The sequence below is a fragment of the Phytophthora sojae genome, assembly GCF_000149755.1.
Source record: "Phytophthora sojae unplaced genomic scaffold PHYSOscaffold_11, whole genome shotgun sequence".
NCBI lineage: Eukaryota > Oomycota > Peronosporomycetes > Peronosporales > Peronosporaceae > Phytophthora > Phytophthora sojae.
The window spans coordinates 429,520-449,647 of record NW_009258125.1 but is presented as its reverse complement, the minus strand read 5'-3'; the positions used below and the strand labels follow the sequence as shown (position 1 = coordinate 449,647).

The 20,128-nt window shown below is 56.4% G+C and overlaps 10 protein-coding genes across 10 annotated transcripts; 4 read left to right on the top strand and 6 right to left on the bottom strand.

Annotated features, from left to right (window-relative positions):
- Positions 1-1,517: 1,517 nt before the first annotated feature.
- On the top strand, positions 1,518-1,862 carry PHYSODRAFT_306074 (hypothetical protein; the record flags this gene model as incomplete). The annotated part of the gene is made up of 1 exon (XM_009537812.1): positions 1,518-1,862. The coding sequence occupies one exon, from the start codon at positions 1,518-1,520 to the stop codon at positions 1,860-1,862; it is 345 nt and encodes a 114-aa protein (XP_009536107.1).
- Positions 1,863-4,429: 2,567 nt separating this feature from the next.
- On the top strand, positions 4,430-4,840 carry PHYSODRAFT_339821 (hypothetical protein; the record flags this gene model as incomplete). Its single annotated transcript, XM_009537811.1, has 1 exon — positions 4,430-4,840. One exon carries the CDS (start codon positions 4,430-4,432, stop codon positions 4,838-4,840), a length of 411 nt encoding a protein of 136 aa, XP_009536106.1.
- Positions 4,841-4,894: 54 nt separating this feature from the next.
- Positions 4,895-6,176, bottom strand: PHYSODRAFT_355974 (putative dehydrogenase). Its single transcript, XM_009537810.1, has 2 exons — positions 5,596-6,176; positions 4,895-5,515 (listed from the first exon to the last, which is right to left on the bottom strand). Exons 1-2 carry the CDS (start codon positions 6,139-6,141, stop codon positions 4,976-4,978), a joined length of 1,086 nt encoding a protein of 361 aa, XP_009536105.1. The 5' UTR covers positions 6,142-6,176; the 3' UTR covers positions 4,895-4,975.
- Positions 6,177-7,016: 840 nt separating this feature from the next.
- PHYSODRAFT_526167 (hypothetical protein) lies at positions 7,017-7,436 on the top strand (the record flags this gene model as incomplete). The annotated part of the gene is made up of 1 exon (XM_009537809.1): positions 7,017-7,436. One exon carries the CDS (start codon positions 7,017-7,019, stop codon positions 7,434-7,436), a length of 420 nt encoding a protein of 139 aa, XP_009536104.1.
- A 156-nt stretch (positions 7,437-7,592) lies between these two features.
- On the bottom strand, positions 7,593-9,336 carry PHYSODRAFT_527737 (hypothetical protein; the record flags this gene model as incomplete). The annotated part of the gene is made up of 2 exons (XM_009537808.1): positions 7,593-9,078; positions 9,161-9,336. The coding sequence occupies 2 exons, from the start codon at positions 9,334-9,336 to the stop codon at positions 7,593-7,595; spliced, it is 1,662 nt and encodes a 553-aa protein (XP_009536103.1).
- A 1,231-nt stretch (positions 9,337-10,567) lies between these two features.
- Positions 10,568-11,815, bottom strand: PHYSODRAFT_306069 (hypothetical protein; the record flags this gene model as incomplete). The annotated part of the gene is made up of 1 exon (XM_009537807.1): positions 10,568-11,815. The coding sequence occupies one exon, from the start codon at positions 11,813-11,815 to the stop codon at positions 10,568-10,570; it is 1,248 nt and encodes a 415-aa protein (XP_009536102.1).
- Positions 11,816-12,509: 694 nt separating this feature from the next.
- Positions 12,510-13,253, bottom strand: PHYSODRAFT_252761 (hypothetical protein; the record flags this gene model as incomplete). Its single annotated transcript, XM_009537806.1, has 2 exons — positions 12,510-12,684; positions 12,856-13,253. The coding sequence occupies 2 exons, from the start codon at positions 13,251-13,253 to the stop codon at positions 12,510-12,512; spliced, it is 573 nt and encodes a 190-aa protein (XP_009536101.1).
- A 487-nt stretch (positions 13,254-13,740) lies between these two features.
- Positions 13,741-15,228, bottom strand: PHYSODRAFT_526081 (hypothetical protein; the record flags this gene model as incomplete). Its single annotated transcript, XM_009537805.1, has 1 exon — positions 13,741-15,228. One exon carries the CDS (start codon positions 15,226-15,228, stop codon positions 13,741-13,743), a length of 1,488 nt encoding a protein of 495 aa, XP_009536100.1.
- Positions 15,229-15,797: 569 nt separating this feature from the next.
- PHYSODRAFT_527383 (hypothetical protein) lies at positions 15,798-18,074 on the bottom strand (the record flags this gene model as incomplete). Its single annotated transcript, XM_009537804.1, has 1 exon — positions 15,798-18,074. One exon carries the CDS (start codon positions 18,072-18,074, stop codon positions 15,798-15,800), a length of 2,277 nt encoding a protein of 758 aa, XP_009536099.1.
- Positions 18,075-18,413: 339 nt separating this feature from the next.
- PHYSODRAFT_306066 (hypothetical protein) lies at positions 18,414-20,118 on the top strand (the record flags this gene model as incomplete). Its single annotated transcript, XM_009537803.1, has 2 exons — positions 18,414-18,547; positions 18,636-20,118. 2 exons carry the CDS (start codon positions 18,414-18,416, stop codon positions 20,116-20,118), a joined length of 1,617 nt encoding a protein of 538 aa, XP_009536098.1.
- Positions 20,119-20,128: the final 10 nt, after the last annotated feature.

Here is a 20,128-nt window from a genome sequence, read left to right as displayed (position 1 = left end):
AAGAGCTGCTGCAGACGCGAATGTAGCGCGGCCTTCCCTGACTGTTGACGTGTCCGTCCAAAGCAACTTGAAGGTCACGCACCCGTAGGTCGCAAAACGTACTTTTGCCACTGCCAGGGAGGCCTCGCAGAAGCACCACAACCTTGTCGTAGTACCACGTTGGATCGCAGGCGGCTGCGGTGATGCGTTGCAGTGGTTCCTCCCAACTTCCCGGCGCCGCCATTGCTCTTATCTCGAGTAAAATCGCGACTGGCGCGAGACTGACGGTTTGTGTGCATGTGTCAATCAAAGTATTTCAATCATTCTCGAGAGGGAGCTTTCACCTGTCGCAGGTTCTTCAGAAATTTCCAACTGTGGCAAACCGATCGAGCACATGTGCGCAGCCAAGAAGACTACCCGGACGGCGACAATGAAGAAGAGGCGCCCGGCCGCTGAGTCCTGCGCGGCGACAAGTAACAAGCGGAAGACAAGAACCCAGAGTGCTGATGCCAAGGCCAAAATAAAAGATAGGGCGCGCAGTCGCAAGAGAAGCAAAAAGACGAAGGAACAGGAGGAGCCGGTCTTTGGCCCGGACATCCAAGAGCTGCCGAGAGAGCTCGTCCCCATAGCGGTCGCAGCATTCCAGAACAAGTGGATCGCCGCAAGTATTGCCAAGGGGAAGAAAGAGCGCCGCACGCTCAGTGAGCCGTTCAAGCTGTCTAAGTCTCAAGCTCGCACTTTGGCATTAAGATATTAAGCAGCTCGGAACGATAACAGACGAGTTGACTACAGCAAGATTGCTCGGAAACTCAATTTCGAAACCTTCGCTGGGTATGCGACGGAGCTTGCTAAGCATGAGCCATGCTTGTTACAAGAAATACATCTCGCCTACCACGAGCAGCTGCAATTACAACAGGGAGTAACGAGACCGAGTGCGTTGGAAGCAGCTCGTGAGCCGAATGAAGCGGAGGTGGACGCCAGGGCAGATGGAAACCGTTGAAGTGAAGGAAGCGGTGAAAACGCTGGCGGCTGCCAAGTATCTCGTGCCAGCAAACTCTAGTCCAGAGGATCCAGGCGTTGGGATTCCTGGCAATGTTGAGCTTGTCCGGAGAAACGCCAAGCTTCAAGAAGAGCTCGCCCGTTTCAGAGCAAGATTGATTCCATGCATGCCAAGCAGCAAACAATGGTTCGAGACCTAGCGGACGAACGAGCAATTTCAAGTGATTCACGGCACAAGTTGATGACTGTTGAGGCTAAATAAACTGGGCACCATGATGAAGCAGGATATCGCAAAGGCAAAAATTGTGGATGACATGCTAGAAGCCCACCATGCACAGGCGGCAGCTGCGAATCAAAAACTCAAGGGTAGGAAGGCTGGCCTAGACAACGAAGCGGTGGCGCAAGCAGAAAAGGCAAAGACTCTCAACACGCAAGCAGAAAAGCTGTGAGCTAAGGAACATCAGTTGATGGAGCTGAAGAGGGAGCTGGAGCTCAAGACTGAAGATTTGCAAGGGCGAGAGTAGAAGTTGAAATCGCGGATGGACGAAACGGAAACCCGTGAGAAGAAGCTGTCGTCGCAGGAAAAAGAGGAAGACCGGCAAGTGCGCTCAATGAAGCCTGTGCAAAGCGAATTAATGGAACGCCAGAGCGGAATGCACGTGATAAGTGAAAGTCTGGATGTGCAAGCCGAGCAGAAGAAGAAATATGAAATGAGTCGAGAGCTGATTAAGCAGAAGCTGGAACTGCAGCGCCAACTGCTACGCCAAACACGAGCGCTAGAAGCACAACTTAAAGCGAATTGGTACTCTTCCACCATGGCTAAGGTGCGGGCTCAATTCAAGCAATCTGAACAGGAAAAGCAAACAGCAATACATGAACGTTAAAGTGTGCAGATATTGTGCTTTGCATCTATTTTGGCAAAACTGAATAACAAAACTCTGTTTAAAAGTCTGTATTAGATAGGCAAGCTCTGGATTAAACTCTTGGTTACGATGTAAAACTCTTCGTTACATAGTGCTAACTCGGGATTAAAGGCTGTTTTAGAGGCGCAAAGCCCGAATTGCACTACCACCAGTGCATTTCAGACTTTGTTGCCCGTACGACAGAGCACCGAACTCCAGAGCAGCAATCCCACTGTTCCCATGACCTACTCGGCTGATTTTCGCTGGCGTGCAGTATCACTGCTGCACGTGTACGGCATCAACGTGAACTTCATCAGCGACATCTTTGGACTCAAGCCTCGCACAATATATCGCTGGTACAGCCTTTTCTTGGAGAAAGGTGTGGTAGATGAAGACGTAGAGCCATCTCGCAGCTCAAGATGGCCACCAGAAGTTGTTGCCGACGTTCACGAGTATGTTAAAGGACATCCTACTTTCTACCTCGAGGAACTACAGACGTATCTACAAGAAGAACACCCCGAAGTCACCAATGTGTCCCTTTAAAACGCGTTAATTATACTGTCCTAAAGTTTCTGAAGGCTGAACCTAATTGAAGCGTTGTCCAGTGGCCTTCGTGGGCTGTCAAATCTCGAATATAACGTCCACATAAAAATTCTTGAAGTCTTGAAGGGGGGGATTCCTGAGGCGACGGAATCCGATCGCGACAGTTTAATCAACTTCGCTGCTCCAGACACTTTTTATCGTGGTTGTGTCCGAATTTAGAGCTGAACCTTGCGTGCGTTGTTCACCGGCATTGCGGACATACAAAATCCTGAAGTCGTGGAGTTACCGGTGTTCGATGAACCGGCCTTGCACTATAACATGCATCGTGCTCGGAATGGCGACCTGACGGATCGTTTTGGTGGCTTTTTATTCTTGAATTCAGGCTCGAGTCTCGCTTGATCCTTGTTTGACATGTACTCCAATGATTTCAACATTATTTTTATAGTTTTTCCATTTGTATCATGCAGGGGAAGGGGGGATGAGCAACTCAAACTCACAACTACTGCTTAGAAATAAACAAATTATTTCGTAATAAGGCCTAACAACGAATTAATTTATTTATTTCCGAAGTACTCGGTCGACACATTACAACAAAACGAAATGGTTCCGGAAAACAAGATGTACTCTAGGTGTGGATTTATCTTAAGTGCCAAGTAGATTTACAACAAAGCAAACTTGCTTCGGACTTTGCAGTGACGGTTGACTATCTCATGTTATAGCTCCTTGATATCGGTCAATATTAATTAATGAGCCGTACGAAGAAGTACGACTCATTGATGTACGACTTAAACTTTGGGCTCGGGAGCCGGCAAAAAATAAAATTTGTAGCGTACTCTTATCGACTTCGCATGAATCAAGAGTAGTCCACCAGTAAATCTACGTGCTCACTACCTTTTGCTTCATTTTAGATTGTCATAATTCCTTCGTGCCAAAACTTGGGGCGAATTCCTCGTTCCGAAGTCCTCTTTTGACATGTACCAGTGAGGCCTACAGTATCCGCACTTCTGCGCTGTTGACTGTCACCAATGGATCGTAAACTACTGTAAGAGCTCAGCGGGATCTGGGTAAGAGCCGTAAACGTGAGAGGACAACGAAGCTCCACGAACAACTTGCGCGGCTCAAACTTACGAACTCGCGGGCATTTTCATCGAATAAAGCTCATTACAAGTTGACGAGAATCTGTAACTCGATCCAGATTGCGGCAGACCTGCGAAGAGACAGCGCAGTAATGCCTTGCAACGTGACACGCTATGCTTACGGTAATCATATATTGAAATCGTACGAATCACAGACTTCCTGGGCATGTACCTAAACGAACTCGCTGACTTGACATGCTCCATTATGGAACTATTCTTTAGTTTGGCATCAGCAAACGAACTCCACGCACTTTGAATTGGTTTATTCTTTGAACTGGTGGCAACTGCGCGAAAAAAAAACAATCAACTCTTACGCGCTAGCAGCTATGGTCGAAAGTACAGTATGGTACTGTACGTATATGTACGTATCTAAACTAGATCTCGTCCAGATACCCATACGAATTCAACGAAGAGACCTAGTTGGTGAGTCAATTCGCCTCCTGGTATGGACGGATGGCGGACAACCTTCTATCTGAGAATCTCGTGCTGTAAACTCCGGCCTCTCGTTCCGACGTACGGCTTTCATCGTCATTTCGTCTTCCCACCTGAACATCTCGAGGTCGGAGTACAAGCGTAATCATTTGTCTTCAGCGCAATAGCCTTGGATATGTATTGTGTAGTGTAGGCAGCACCCCGCCGTAGTCCTCCTTCCTCGTCCCCAGATTCCGACCAAGATCTCCTACGCCACGATTGTGAGCCTGCACGCTAGACGAACTGTATCCGAGTGCATCTTGTGCTAAACGCTTGGTCATAATACGCCCGCGTCTACCGTTCCTCGAACACCCCATTCCCCAATTTGCATCCAACAACCAACCGGTCAGCTCGAAAAAGATGCAATTGGTCTCCCTCGTCCAAGTCTTGCTGGTCACCATGGCTGTCTTACTATTCACAAGCACCGACGCCGTTAGCAACAGTGGCATTATTTCGACTTTGACAACATCAACAACTGCTACGGCTCGCAACCTGCTGTCACTCGAAGATGTCGAGCGCAAGAAGACCTCGAGGTCTACCGATCTATCGCCAGCGACCGAGGAAGAGCGAGCAGGAGGAGCGATCGCTGCTGCGACCGGAGGAGCTGCCGCAGGGAACTCGGTCGTGGTCCCCAACAAAGAGCAGAATGGCAAGACCGTCACCGTGACCAAGTACCACAACAACGGACTGTTGCAGCGATTGACGAGGTGGCTCAAGCGCAAGTTCGGCGGAGCGGTTGAGCCCAGCAAGCAGACAAGCAAGCAGACGAGCAAAACTCGCCGACTGCGACAGTCCAGCAAGACATCCTAGATAGAATAGTCAACAGTGCAAACTCAATTAGAGCAATATGAACCAAACAAACAATACAGTGAACCTAAGTGTCATTCAAACCGATTGACGACAATCTATCAATCCAGCAGCACGCTACTATACTCGCGCCGTCGCTTACTGGTGCAGCGCCTTGATCTTGGCAATAATGGCGGCGCCCATGGCCTTGGTGCCCACCACAGCAGCCTTGTCCTTGGTCAGGTCGCCCGTGCGCACGCCGTCCAGCAGCACGTGCTCTACGGCCTTCTCGATGTGCTGCGCCTCGGCCTCCATCTGGAACGAGTAGCGCAGCAGCAGCGCAGCCGACAGGATCTGCGCGATCGGGTTGGCGAAGTCCTTGCCGGCGATGTCGGGCGCCGATCCGCCGATGGGCTCGAACAGGTGCACCTTGTCACCGAGGCTGGCCGAGGGCATGAGGCCCAGCGAGCCGGGCAGCACCGAGGCGGCGTCCGACAGGATGTCGCCGAACATGTTGCCCGTGACGATCACGTCGAACTGCGACGGGTTGCGGATGAGCTGCATCACGGCGTTGTCGATGTACATGAAGTCGAACTGCACCTCCGGGAAGTCCTTGGCCACGTCCTTGGCCACCTTGCGCCACAGACGGCTGCAGTCCAGCACGTTGGCCTTGTCCACGACCGTCAGACGCTTGGAGCGCTGCACAAATACACACAACCAGCAACATGTCAGCACCTCTGTCCTCATCCATCACAAGCTTCTAGGTGGTGGGGACGTACGTTCATGGCCGTCTTGAAGGCGAAGCGCATGGGCTTGGCAATCTCGGCCTCCGTGTACTTCATGACGTCCGTGGCCATGTCGCCGTTGGTGGCGTGCTCGCCGAAGTAGATGCCCGACACGAGCTCGCGCACGATGACCATGTCGACGCCGTTGGCGATGATGCTGGGCTTGAGCGGCGACAGGTCGGGCAGCATCGAGTAGATCTTGGCCGGGCGGATGTTGACCGCCAGCTGGAAGTTCTTGCGCAGCCCGAGCAGGCAGTTCTTCTCCGCGTCCTTCCACTTGGGGTCCTCCTGCGCGTCCGTGGGGCCGCCCACCGAGCCGAAGAGCACGGCGTCCGAGGCCGCCACCGTGTCCACCGTGGACTGCGGCAGGTGCGTCTGGTGCTGCTCGTAGGCCGCGCCGCCGCACAGCGCCGTGGTGAAGGCGAAGTCGTGCTGGAAGAGCGCGCCCACGGTCTGCAGCACCTGCACCGCCTGGTCGCACACCTCGGGCCCGATGCCGTCGCCCGGCAGCACCGCGATCTTGTACGTCTTGCCGCTCATCGAGTTGTGGGGTCTCTGGGGCTCGTGTCGGCTCCGCGGGGTCAATTGGATAGTGGCGACGTTGAACATGCTGCCTCAAGCCACGCACGTCCTCTGCCAAGGGTGCGTAGGATTGGTCGAAAACGATGTCAACTCCGCATCGGATTGGTTCAAAATATGAAATGGCTTCACTGTTTGTGCAATCACTTTTGACATTTAATAACCTCCCCATACTGATCGCTGTAGCTATATCCGTCTCAAAAGTGTGGGGGGCAAGTTTTTCTTGCAAAAGGATGCGTGCTTCCGAAGCTTCGCGCGCGTAAGAGCCACCGTCGTCGGCTCCCCACGCTTCTCAGAAGTCAGGCAGCTCTATCAGATGTAGTCGCTCGCGGCCAAGCGTATCAGATACTGTGCAAGCATTGGGATATGCCCCCCTATCTGCGAAGCCACCCGCGCCGCTCAATTTGCTGAGATGCAGTCGGTACTGTCGGCTCCGAGGTGCATGTAGTTCATGCAAACCTTAAGCACCTTCGACACCTGTTGATCCTCGTCCAAAGCGAAAGTGGATGACTGCTGAATAAAAGCAACGAGCCGTGAGTGCAATGTGCACTGTAATACCGTACAAAAATTGCAAGTACTTGTGGATCGCGAACGGCAAACTCAGCGTGAGTTGGCCTACAGAGTGAATCACGTATTACCGATACTCTAGAAAGCTGCCGAAGAGCGTAATCCCCGCAAGACACGCAAGCACGCAAGCAGCTTATTACTTCATAATTTTATACTCGGTTTGTCCTCTTTCCACAGTAGTAGACATAAAGATGCCCATTTTTGGCGATTACAACACTCCGCTTTTGTCATAAAGGTGTAGCCATTTTCCCAAGTGTGCAACAGCAACAATGGATCGCTTCGTGCTGCGCGGGGACGCGGCGGCGGCGCTGGCGGCCTCGCTGGCGGACGCGCCGCCCTCGGCGTCTCAGCAGCAGAAGAAGCGGCGGCGCCAGACGACCATCCACCACGGCGACAAGGTCGTCTCGGAGGAGCGCGTGCAGTACCTCAAGGAGGAGCTGGACGACGCCAAGACCACGGCCAACATGCTGAGCGTGCTCGAGGCTCTGGAGCAGCTCTTCATCTCGCTCGAGATGCTGGAGAAGACGCGCGTGGGCGTGGCGCTCACGCGGCTCTCGAGGCGCGCAGAGGCGCCCGAGGTGCAGGACAGGGCCAGGAAGCTGCTCAAAGTGTGGAAGGCCAGGGCCAAGAAGGCCACCAGACGACGAGCCAGGCGCGTCGGGACCTACGGACGCAACTTCGCCGAGTGAAGCTGGCAACGGCCACTACACTACTGTAGCTGTATCATACTATCTATCATTTATTCAAGAAGAGCTTTGCTTGTCTGAGGTGAAGATAACCCACCTTTTTCTTCCTCTACAGTGTATTTTATTGTCTGAGCTTTTGTGCAGCATTATTGCAAATGTTTAGACGTCCTGCGATATGCGTCGAGAGCTGGAGGCTGTGCGCGCGCGTTGAGCGGACAAGGTCATGTCGGCTCGAGCCAGGTAGGCGAGGAAGCCGAAGTACAGGCAGCAAGTGCCTCCCAGCGCCACGAGTCCGACAGCACCGAGAGCTAGACCCTCCAGGTTCGTGAAGATCAGGTACAGGTTGATGACGCACACCAGTCCGCCCAGCAGCCACCCGGTCACTACCGTTGCTCGGCTGTTGGCGAAGTCGCCCATGATGGAGGGGGAACTGGTGAAGATCAGCACAGGGAGCAGCGCGAACGGTAGCTGGATGGACTGCAGCACGTTGAGCAGCTCGTCCATGTGGTCGCTGTCCGCGGGGTTCTGCTGGCTGAGGATGGCCACCGTCATCGCTGGGACGAGCGACACGCACCGCGTGAGGGCCACACGCTTCCACGGCGACAGGTGAAGCTGCAGGAACCCTTCCATGACGAACTGACCCGCGTACGTCCCCGTCATCGTCGAGCTCTGCCCTGCCGCCAACAAGCCGATGGCCCAAATGGTGTCGGCGTACTCGCCCAGCATTCCACTGAGCGCCACGCCAGCCTGGGATAAACCGATCTCTTGGCACATGCCCTCACCTCCACTTGCAAGCTGGCAGTGACCGTACGTATCACCACTGGCAATGGCCCCAGGCACGCAGGCAGTGTTCACTCCGCTCGTGGTGTAGGACGTAGTACAGTCCGACGAGAAGAACCCCTTAGCGAACACAGCGAGCACTGCCAGGTTGATCAGGAACGACACGAACAGCGCGAGGCCCGACTCGATGGCGAAGTACTTGTTCGCCTCGTGCACCTTGCGTCCATCGTGCCGGTTCACTTGTCGGGTCTGCACCAGAGCCGAGTGCAGGAAGATGTTGTGCGGCATGATCACGGCCCCGAGGATGCCGACGGCTTGCGTCACGGCGTAGCGATCTACACGGGGCACAAAGCCACTCACAACATCCGCAGATGCCACCTCGCCGCGGACCAAGTTGGCGCAGAAGCACACGAGCATCACCACGATCAGCGACACAAAGAACGCCTCGAGCTTGCGGATACCGTAGCGGTGCAGCAGCAGGAACGTGAACGTGTCGAAGCCCGTGATCAAGCAGCCAACCCACAGCGGGAAGCCAAACAGCACCTGAAAGGCGATGGACGAGCCCAGCACTTCCTGTACGTCGCTCCCCACAATCGCGATCTCCGTCATGATCCACAGCGTCAGCGATGCCCAGCGAGGGTACGCCGCCGTGCACATTTCCGCCAGGTTTTTGCCCGTGACCACCCCCAGTCTTGCAGCCAGCACTTGCAGAAAGAAGCCCATGGCCGTTGCACCAAACAGCACCCAGGTGAGCTGGTAGCCAGCGTACGCGCCGGCCTGCAGGTCGCTCTCGAGGTTCCCCGGGTCCACGTACGCGATGCTCATGAGCCAGCCCGGGCCCGCGTACGCCCACAACGTCCGCCAGCTGCAACACATGTAAACCAATATAACAAGTGAGCAATGGAGTCGTCTGTAGGCACGAGGGGGAGGGCTGGCCAGCTAGCTACCTGAATCCGTGCTGCGTGGGCCCCTCGTCGGGGGCCTGCACCTCCCCAGCAGACAGCGCGAGCGCCTTGTCCACGGCGTCGTAGCTGGCCACGTCTTCCACGTCATCGCCCAGCAGCAGATCCAGCTCCGACGCCTTCGTCTTCGGCATCCCCGGCGTCCCTGCCGAGGTCCCCATGGCTCCGTAGCTCTTGGTCTCGTCTGGAGTGCCACGCAGGTCGGTTATTTCGTGCCTTGGCTGGTATTTTGGCCAATCCGGGCGCAAGCTGTATGTCTTTTGGGCGGTCCCGACAACTAATTTTTCAAGCCTAAAAGAATAGGAGTACATGTACAGTGCACTGGTTTCTGAAGGCCGATTCCTTAACGTTTCAGTTGACAGTAAGTTGCCGACCTAATGCTGTTGTTGTTGTTAACTCCGTCAATAGAGGTCTGCACGAAGATGCTTGCTCGTCTTCTTCGTAGTTGCCATCGTCGAGCCTTGGTGGGGTCTGACTCGCTGTCGTCCGTAAACGTAGTTGTCCCCATCGACAGGAGGTCGTTTACGTTACTGCCACTAAAATCGCTGCCGCCCAACTTCTTTAGCAAGTCGTCGGCTTCACTACTCGTCATGGAGAACGTGTCCTCGAGTCCACTGCCGGCCCAAGAGGCCAGGCTGCCCAGCAGCAGCGCTTCTTCAAAGCGGCTGCCTGCCTTCTCCCGGAGATCCTCGACGTTAGAGACAAAATCGAGGAACTCTTCGATGCTGGGGTCACCACTGCTTGATCCGCTCTCTTCGGCACTTCCGCTCTCAGCATCGCTTGGTTGCAGCTCTTCGTGTTGTTATTGCTGCCGCTGGTCGTCCGATTCACTCTCGTCCCAGGTGAATATCATTTTCTTTCCCTTGGTCGCTTTGGTCGAGACAAAGAGGCATCGTCTTCTGTAGAAGATTCGCTCACGGTCAACTCGCGGGCACCCTCCACGTTAGCACTCGTCACGATGGCGTCCTTGGCGGCGACGAGACCGTCAGTGCTTGAAAGCAAAGCTACCGAAGTCGCCAGCAAGACGTGGCTTAGACGCATTCCCCTTGCTTCGTGTGCGGTTCGGAGCGCACATTGCAAAATGAGTGGCGAGTGACCTCGACGTCGTTGCCAAAACCCGAAGCGGTGCAACATGAAACTTTTGGCTCATTAGCATGGGGCTTGCTTCAGCTTGACTCCGCCAACCTGAATCTATGGCTTTGAGCCAAAAGTATGTTGAGATCGTTTGCCGGATACCGTAGCCACCCAAGAACCTTGCATGTTAAATTACAGCAGAAAAGAGAACATTATAATTTGACAGATCGTCAATGGCATGTGCGTTTCAAGGAAGATGAACTTTTGTATTCTTGAACGCATTAGCCCGACCGAAATTCTCAGACTATAACAATCCCGTTACTCCGTCAGTCGAAGGCGGCGCGTCTTAGGACACGACTTGGTGACGTTCTTCTTCCACCACGATTTAATGCCGCCAAAGAAGCCGCTGCTGTCGCAATCGGGGTTGTTGGCAGGAGCCTCCGTCGCCGCCTCCTCACTCGAGGAGCCGCTGGACGGTGCCGACGACGCAGAAGAAGTAGAGGAAGAAGAGGAGGTGGAGGAGGAAGAGGAAGAGCTGGCAACCTTGCCCTTCTTGGGAAGACTCGTGGGCAGCAGGTCGTCGTCGCTGCCAGACGACAACAAGCCGTCCAGGTAGCTGGAGCCCTCGCCCGACTCGGAGGCGGACTCAGCCGAAGCCTCGCTGTCCGAGCCGCTCTCGCTCAAGAGCAGGTCGCTCAGGTCGCTGTTCGAGCCGAACAGGTCGCTGTCCTCCTCGCTCGATCCCGACGTGGATTCCGACGTCGAAGTAGACGCCGAGGCTGAAGTCGAGGCAGACTCCGAGGTCACAGTAGTCATCGAGGTCGAAGCCAGGTCGCTGCCAGATCCCGACCAGGCGAACAGGTCGAACGAGTCGCTGCCGTCCTCGCTCGATCCCGACGCAGACTCCACCGGCGTCTTGCCCTTCTTGGCCTTCTTGGCCTTCTTCGGGGCCTTGGTCGCCTCTTTACTGCCCGACTCGGAGTCGGCCGCGTCGCTGCCTTCCAGAGACTTGAGCAGGTCATCGAGCTCGCTGCTGGTCAGGGAGAAGAGGTCGTCGAAGCCGCTGCCACTCATGGACAGCAGGTCGTCCAGGTCGCTGTCGTCGCCGCTCGAACCGCTGGCAGATTCAGACTCAACGACCGGCTGCTTCTTAGTCTTCGTAGCGGGGACCTTCTTCTTGGGGGCCTTCGTGGCCGCAGGAGCGCTGCTTCCGGAGTCGGAGTCGCTGGCAGACTCGGAGTCAACAACCGGCAGCATCTTCGTCTTCGTAGCGGGAGCCTTCTTGGTCGCGGGGGCGCTGCTTCCGGAGTCGGAATCGGACTCGATCTCCTGCTGCTGTTGCTGCTGCTGCATGTCATCGTCATCCGATCCGCTCTCGTCCCAAGTGGACATCACCTTCTTTTCCTTGGTCGTCTTGGTCGAGATAGAGGCGTCATGCACAAGCGACGGCTCGCTCACGGTCAGCTTGCGGGCACCCCCAACGATGGCGTCCTGGGCGCTGACGAGGCTGTCGGAGCTCGAAAACAGAGCAACCGAAGTCGCGATTAGGACGTGGCTCAGACGCATTTTGCTTTGCTTGCTTAGTGTGCTGTCGGTTAGTCGGTCCGGGCGCGAATTACAAAGTGCTGCTGGGTTTGACTCCACTCTTTGCCTGCCTCCCGGCAAATCTACACATCTCGAGATTCTTACAAACCGAATCGCTTCCGGCGGATGCGGTTCTCTGAATATTTCATCCTTCGGATAGGGTACCGGACACACAGCGCCCGCAGCTCTGTATTACGCTGTACATGTATTAATTTGGAGCGACTGGGATGGAGGGTAGCAGACTTCCAGACTGCTGTGGAAGATTCAAAGCTGCAACTTGCTGCCGTTTGTTTTGAGAACCATACCTAGCAAGCTTGCATACAGTATTAACGCGTAGATGGAGCTCTCCTTCCAGGCATGAATCCTGCTTGGATGGAAAGACTTTCCCATCAACCATACGTGCGGATATCTCAAATCGCCAGGGCCAGCAAACAGCCGGGATAATAAAAACGATCAGCAGGTGGGTACCATACGACTCCATATCGCGACGGTTCCGACATCCCTACATTTTCCGACAAATAGGACTCTTACTTAAAGTATTGACCAAATTTAGGTTCTCTCCAAAATACAACTGCGGTGAAGATGGTAAAGTAAGTGACGGTGTCGAATGGAAGCACATGCGGCTAATACTACATGTAGTAGAAGATATCAAAGAGTACAAGGATAGCTACATATATTACTGCAGTTCACCTTCTAAGATGCTATCTTTTGAGCTTGCCGACGTGGAGCCCTGCGACCACGTGCACCCGTCCACCTTCTTGTCCTTGGGCTTGGTCGGCTCGCCGCCGATCTTATTCACGGTCACGAGAGTCATCTTGCTGACGATCTTGGGGGGCATGGTGCACGACGTGCTGCCGCACGAACAGTAGAGCTGGCCGACGTCTCGGAAGTAGCAGCCCTCGACGGAGACGGAGCCCGGGACGTTGTGCGCCGGCCGGCGACCTCGTCGTAGACCGCCACCAGCGCCGTTCACCTGCTGACCTTGTTGCCCTTGGTGCACGGCTCATCCTCGCTTCCCTCACCGGACAGCCTTCTCCAGCTCCTGCTCGCTCTTGATCATCTCGCCCGACACACCACTCTCGCCGATGCAATTGCCCTCGCGCACCACCACCCCATCGCTGCCCATCGTGAGCACGCACAACGTCTTCGCGTCGATGGGCAGCGCCCTGCAGTAGCACACGCTCGACGTGCTCCATCTAGCCCCGACCGGTGCGCCGCGCGAGACGTCATGCCCCGGGTCCGTCGGATGCGTGCGCGGAGGTGGCGGCACTGTGCAGGAACCGCGCTCCACGCTCGCCGTCGTGGTCACGATCTCTGGCCGCCGCTGGGTCGCGTGTGGGGGCCTCCTTTCTTGAACATGGTCGCGATTCTTGCAATGAACACCAATCAAAACTCCAGTCCGTCCTATTCTAGGACACATCCTAGCTGTCACAACGGCGAAAATATTTGCAAAATATTTTGTATACTTGACTTTTGTATAGGATATACATATTTAGGCCAGCGTTCCGACAAATATTTGGCGACGCGTCCACTATTGTCACATTGGTAAACCAAATATTCTGCTACGAGAGATACCGTAACATTGTGCAATGTTAGGCAGAGGCACCATTGTTGCGCTCAATGTTACGCAACGCCAACATTTCAATGTTGCTTTAATCAGTGCCCGGCAAAATGGGCCGCACGCCGCCACCGGCGGCGATGGAGATTCTCGATGAATACTGTATGGGCGAACGCCCTATACGGGACTGCATTGTATGCGTACGACGTGATTTCGCTGCGAATGCCCCAATGCAAGCTACATGTACTAAAATACTGCTTCCCACGAACTCCTTAACATTGAATGGTAACTACATGGCGTTACATGTAGAGTTGCGCGCAAAGATCACAATTTCTTCCCAATGAAGGCCCTAGGCCGCTGCAGGCGTTGCCGGCACGAGACTGCGAATCAAAGCAATTGTCTCTTCGGTGTCGGCGCGGTTGTCAACATCGACAGCGATGAGCCGACTGACGACTTTCCACTCTTCATCCGATGCTTCCTCAGGCTTTTCGTACGGCGTGCCGGCGATGACGTTGTTGAGGATGTCTTCCTCCAGGTCCATCTGGAACGGAGGGGCCCCGGTCAGCGCCTCGATCATGGTCATACCGAGCGCGTAGACGTCCGAATTGTACTCGGGCAGTGCGTTGTTCGTGTCGACCAGCTTCTCTCTCGGTTTCCAGCGCACGGCGTTGGCTTGGAGGTCCTCCGTCTTCTGGCTGACGCTCGCTGACAACGTGCGGATGTAGGCGCAGTCGAAGTCGGAGATCTTGGGCGTGTTGTTCTCTCCGATGAGGATGTTGCTGCCCTTAAGACCGTCGTGCATGATTCGGTTACTGTGCAGCATCTGAAGCCCCTCCGCCACCTGCAAGAACAAGCTCCAGAACAGGCCGCGGTTCTTCTCCTTCCCCAGGAAGCTGACGATGTCGCCGCCGTGCGCGTCTTCGCATACGAAGAAGGGGTGTTTGGCGAGATGGCACCCGCCGTAGAGCTTGATGATGTTCGGGTGGCGTGGGAGGTCGTACCAGAACTGCAACTGCTTCAGCAGCGACAGCTCGGAGCTAGTGCGCTCCTCGTAGAGCGTCTTCACAATGACCGCCTCGACTGATCCGTCGCGGTGGCGCCATTCGGCGCGGCTCACGACTCCGCAGCTCCCCGAGCCGATGGGCTCGCCCAGGATCTTGACGTCTCGCTCCGGGATGAACCACCTGAAGATCGATAGAATGCTCGTGGGCTGCTGGTTAATGGCCGTCACCGTCTTCGAAGTGATGACCCGCGTCTCAAGCCCGAGTGTGATCAGGAGTCGCTCCAGAGTCTCCCGCTTCAACGCGTCGAGTCTTCCGACCGTGTCGGCGTCCAGCCGCGTGTACATGTCCAGCATCGCCTTGGTGACCTTCTCCACGCCGCGCACTTCACCGATCAGCATGCGGGGGCCAGCACCAGTCACCAGCTCCCTGAGTTTGTGAGCCTGGTAGTCGCATCCACGCTCCCAGTCTGCTGCCCACTGGTTCCTCGCGGTGTTCAGGCCAACGCCTGCGAAGATGTCGTCCACCTGTGCGTTGAGTTCGCGGAACGAGTACGCGATCGTCTCTCCACCCGCTAGGCGCTCGAGCAGAGGCTTGCGGCTGAGCATTTTGAGGAAGCGCTTGACGAGGTCGCAGAAGACAGCCTGCCATTGGTCGTCGTGAGCGGCTACAGCGTCGTGGACTGCATTGAGCAGCGCCAGGAGGGTCTCGCAGAAGACGGCGCACTCGGGCACTCGCCGAACTCGTTGAGGGAGATGTTTGGACAGCACCTCGCGGCTTGGGGGTGACCCCGGTAGTGTCGTCACGGGGAAGCTCGATGGCTGGACGATCTCCATGGGGACGTTGAGTAGAGGGGGAGTGGTGGGAGGTCTTGGCGCTGCAAAATCCGAAGTGAGAGTTTGCCAGGTGGGAGATCTCGACGCTGCAGCACCACTGCAGCGAGCCGCGACCGGCGACCGGAAGGAGGGAGGGACCTTCAGAAGGTCCCTCCCTCCTTACATGATGGTCACCTTCATGTACCCATGCAATCGACTGCTCCGAGCACTTGCGATCCAGCATCGTTTCAGCCTCCATCCTTGTCGACAGTAAAATCCACCAATGTAATGTACTCGTGCAGTTTACTGGGGCTCTTCAGACGAGACTTGGGTGCGTACACTGGAAATCGCCCTGCACGCTTCCCCCGAAAGCTGGCCACTTGTGTACTTCGGTTGTGTAAGACGCTGTCCAATACTTCCAACTTGTCCACTGCGTTCTTCTCTCATCATCTCCATAGTAACCCCTCAAGGTACATGTAGGTTCATGGGCAAATTCCAGCGATGGTTCCGGTCCGGCAGAATGCAACATGAGAAATAAATGAATGCCGGCGTCACGGATCCAGTAGCAAACCAATACGTTTATTGCCCGCCTAGTTGGCATCAAAGCTGAGGTCGATCGTGCCTTCCAGCGAGTCGAAGCAGAATCGGGACGCCACGGCACGCTTCGATGCTCCGGCCGACACGGGCGGGAGGAAGCGGATGAGCTGCTTCGCGTAGCGCACCGCCGGCCCAGTCGCGACGACATGCTGCCCGGCAGCGTCCAACGTGTACTCGACCCAGACGATCACCGCGTTCGCCGCTGCGTCCTTGAGCTCAATGGATCCGTTGGTGGCCACCGTGTGCGCCGTCTGCATGAAGTCCAGCGCTGCCAGCTCCACCACGTCCGATACTGATTTGTACGGGTACATGTAGGCCGGGAACGGGAAGTTGCGCGTGTAGTACTCGTCCTGGAACTGGTCGAAGCAGCTGTGGTCGTAGCCCGACACGTTGCCCACCGCACCGAAGCATTGGTGCAGGTTCTCGAACCGTGCGGCTTGGGCTAGAATGCGCGCGCGTGCAGGCAGCACACGAGCCTTCGGGTGCAGCAACTTGTCAACGGCAGAGCGTCGGAGCCAGAAGTTAAATGCCTGCCAGAGCGGCAGGTTCTGCATTGAGTAGTAGAAGGGCTCGCCCACAAGCAGATCCACGCTCGATGGCTCGCCTTGCAAGTGCTCAGGTAGTAGGCCCTTCACGCCGCTGTTCAATACATCTGCATTAGCGTTGTTGTAGGTCAGAACTTGATCGAAGATTCGTGCCGAGACCTCCTTGGACTCGACGGAAGTGACGCTGGAGACCTCCTTGTGTGTTGCTGCCAGCAGCGCGCCCAGCGATCCGTCACTGATGTCCAGACATGAAATCGGGCGAAAAGGTTCGTCCTTCGTGAGCGCGGCAACTGCCGACGACACGGACGCGTTGTAGACCTCGCGACGCGTGGCATCCGTGAGCATGGAGATCCGCTCAGCGTTGCAGATGAGGTGCATTCCGCAGGTGCACGGAGGCTTCTCGCTCACCACCGAGCGCTTGGCCTTCTTGGGCGAGTCCTTGCCTGGAGCAGCTTCAACGTCGAACCAGATGCGGATGTCGTCGTGGTGAGCACGCAGCACGAGCTTCTCGTTCGGCTCGGCATGGATGTTCTGCACGAGAGGGAAGACGACCTGCACCCAGTGGTCCTGCCAGTTCTGCGCGCCCGGCTTGGTCGAGTAAACGACGCTGTTGTCCTCGTCGAAGCTCACCTCCCACCACATGAGCACAGCTTGAACCTTTCCAGCCTCAACCACATCAACGATCGTCTCTTGGTACTCCGCAGAGCCCGTCGTGGGCTTGGTGAAGTCGAAGCTCAGCACCTTCGTGGGCTTCGTCAGCACCTTGGACTCCTTCTCCAGCGCACGGAAATGCACCGGCAACGCGGGCTTGCCGCCCTCACACTGCCATGCCGTGTCACTTCTGGCCAGCTTGGCTTCAGCAACTCCTCCCTTCTGCTGCTTCTTCGGCACGGCGAAGCTGTTGAAGTGGTAAATGGGCTCACTCTCGAGGACCTGCGCGAAGACCGTCGCGCGCTCGGGCACGATGACCGCGTCGGGCGTCAGCAGGTGCTGCATGGCGTGACGGATCGTGGGCAGCACCGCCTCGCCCAGCAGAACCGAGTCAAAGAGCTCGGACACGAGCATGTCGGCGCGCCTCGGCAGGTGGTACGTGGCGTTCGGGTCCTTGTCGCTGGCCTTCTCGGGCGCGACCTTGAGGTCCGTCGACCGCAGCTTGAAGACCGTGATCTTGTCCGGGTGGTTGGCCCGCGTCACCTGCTGGGCGATCTCCGCCATGGGCACGAACATCTCGCACGCGTACACGTGCTCGGCCCCGTGGGTGGCCGCGAACATGGACAACAGCCCGGTGCCCGTGCCGATGTCCAGCACGATGGGCGCGCGGCCGCGCTGCTGCTTGAACTTGGCGATGGCGCGCTTGATGCCGCGCTCGTAGCAGTTGTTGCGGTCGTGGTCGCGCAGCATGGAGGTCATCTGGGACATGGCCACCACGTTCTTGTAGGCCTCTTGGGGGCTGCTCTGCTCCACCCACATGAGGCCGCCGGCCTCGGGGTTCAACTGGGCGGACAGCAGCACCTTGGAGACCCCGGAGACGACGGACTTGGGGTCGTCCTCGTCCTCCAGGTACGAGTAGGGCACATCCACCACCACGGTCTCCTCGGCGGCGGCGGTCTCAATTGCCTCCTCCAGCGACAGCCCGGAGGCGGGCGTAGATGACGACGAGGAGCTGCCGTCGGGCTGGCCCTCGCCCACCAATGCGCCGCCGTACTTGTCCACGCCAGCGTACATGGCTACAGCTTCGATTTTGTCTTGATATGCTTGGTTGAGAATCGTATTGTGTAGAGTGTACGTAATATGGTGTAATAGTCGTGTATAACTACACTTGTCTTTGTTAAACGCGAGGATTGGGGCCAATCGCAGCGCGTCTGAGGGGCAGCTTCAATTTGCTTGGTGAAAGGCAACATTCCCGGCAGAAATGCGCGCCCACGACCGTCACATGGAAGCAGCGGCATTTGACGCGTACAAAGACCTTGCCATTACCACAAGAACTCCACAGCAGAATGCTCTTCCGCCACCGCTTCATTCTTGAAGACTTTAGGTGGAGCACAGGGGCTCAAGGACTGCGCCATGACTGCATCGATTGTGCCGCCTCAGCCGCCGCCGAGCGAGCGCGACCTGCTCATTCCAGTGGCCGGATACACTTGCTACAACAATGCTTTTATCAAGGCGTCGGAGCACGACGAGCCGACCAGCAGCTTCAGGTGCGTCGCTAGCGATACTTGAGAGCGTTGACGCTGAGGTCGGTGACATGACACGCTTGTGCTTGTGACTGTGTATTGTTGGATGCAGCTGGCGTACGTTGTGGGCGTACGCGGGCCCGGGCTGGCTCATGAGCATCGCGTACGTGGATCCGGGGAACCTCGAGAGCGACCTGCAGGCCGCGTACGCTGGATGCCAGCTCACTTGGGTGCTGTTTGGTGCAACAGCCATGGGCTTCTTTCTACAAGTTCTGGCTGCGAGACTGGGAGTGGTCACGGGCAAGAACTTGGCGGAGGTGTGCACGGACGTGTATCCCCGATGGGCGTCGCTGACGCTGTGGATCATGGCGGAAATCGCGATCGTGGGCAGCGATATCCAGGAAGTGCTGGGATCGTCCATCGCGTTCCAAGTTCTGTTTGGCTTCCCTCTCTGGATTGGTTGTCTCATCACGGGCTTCGACACGTTCACGTTCCTGCTGCTGCACCGCTACGGCATCCGCAAGCTCGAGGCGTTCTTCGCATCGCTCATTGTGATCATGTTGGTGTGCTTTTGCGCCAACTTGGTGCGCGGGGATGTTGCGTCCGCGGACGTTGCGCGTGGCTTCGTACCTCGCGTGAAGAGTTATGCGGTGACGCAGGCTGTGGGGATCGTGGGCGCGGTCATTATGCCGCACAATATCTTCTTGCACTGGGCACTCGTGCAATCCCGACAAGTAAATCGACACGACGTGCGCAAGGTTCGAGAGGCCAACAAGTATTTCGCCATCGAGTCGGCCATCGCGCTGTTCGTGTCGTTCCTGATCAACCTGGCGGTGCTGGCTGTCTTTGCCAAGGGTTTCTTCTCCTCGGACTGCTCGGCGACGTTCGAGGCCGATGGACTTAACACTGCTTGTGTTCCTGGTGCCGCTGCTGACGGGGACGTGTATGGTGCCTGTCGCCTTGCAAACGGTGGAGAGGGAATGTGCCAAGAGATCGGCTTATCCCAGGCTGGCGTGGCGCTCAGTGGTATGCTGGGTGAGTACTCGGACGTCATCTGGGCTATCGGCCTGCTGGCGGCTGGCCAGAGCTCCACAATGACGGGCACGTACGCGGGGCAGTTCGTCATGGAGGGCTTCTTGAACCTGCACATCGCGCCGTGGAAGCGCGGGGCGCTGACGCGCTGTGTATCGCTGGTTCCAGCCATGGCGGTGGCAATCCTCAGCCAGCGCAACCCGGGCGACAGCGACACCATGGACGAGATGCTGAACGTGTTGCAGTCCATTCAGCTGCCGTTCGCGCTGCTCCCCATCCTGATCTTTACGAGCTCGCCGGGCATCATGGGCGACTTTGTCAACAGCAAGGCGACAGTCGTGGGTGGGTGGCTGCTGGGCGGGCTGGTCTGCATCATCAACTTGTACTTGGTTTTCACGAACCTGGAAGGCTTGTCCTTGGGCTCGACTGGGCTGGGTATGCTGCTCGGTGCATGCTGCTTGTATTTCGGGTTCTTGGCGTATTTGATGCGAATGGCCACGGGTGGAGCTAGCCTACAACCCCGAAAACTAACGAGCTGGTACCATGCCCCGCAAGGCGCGTGAGAATGATAGG

What these genes read in the sequence shown, in the direction of transcription:
- PHYSODRAFT_355974 (XM_009537810.1), bottom strand. Translation starts at nt 6,141, where the DNA reads ATGAGCGGCAAGACGTACAAGATCGCGGTGCTGCCGGGCGACGGCATC. An exon ending in CCTTCAAGACGGCCATGAAC is followed by an intron (nt 5,516 to 5,595) that starts GTACGTCCCCAC and finishes GTATTTGTGCAG; the next exon opens with CGCTCCAAGCGTCTGACGGT.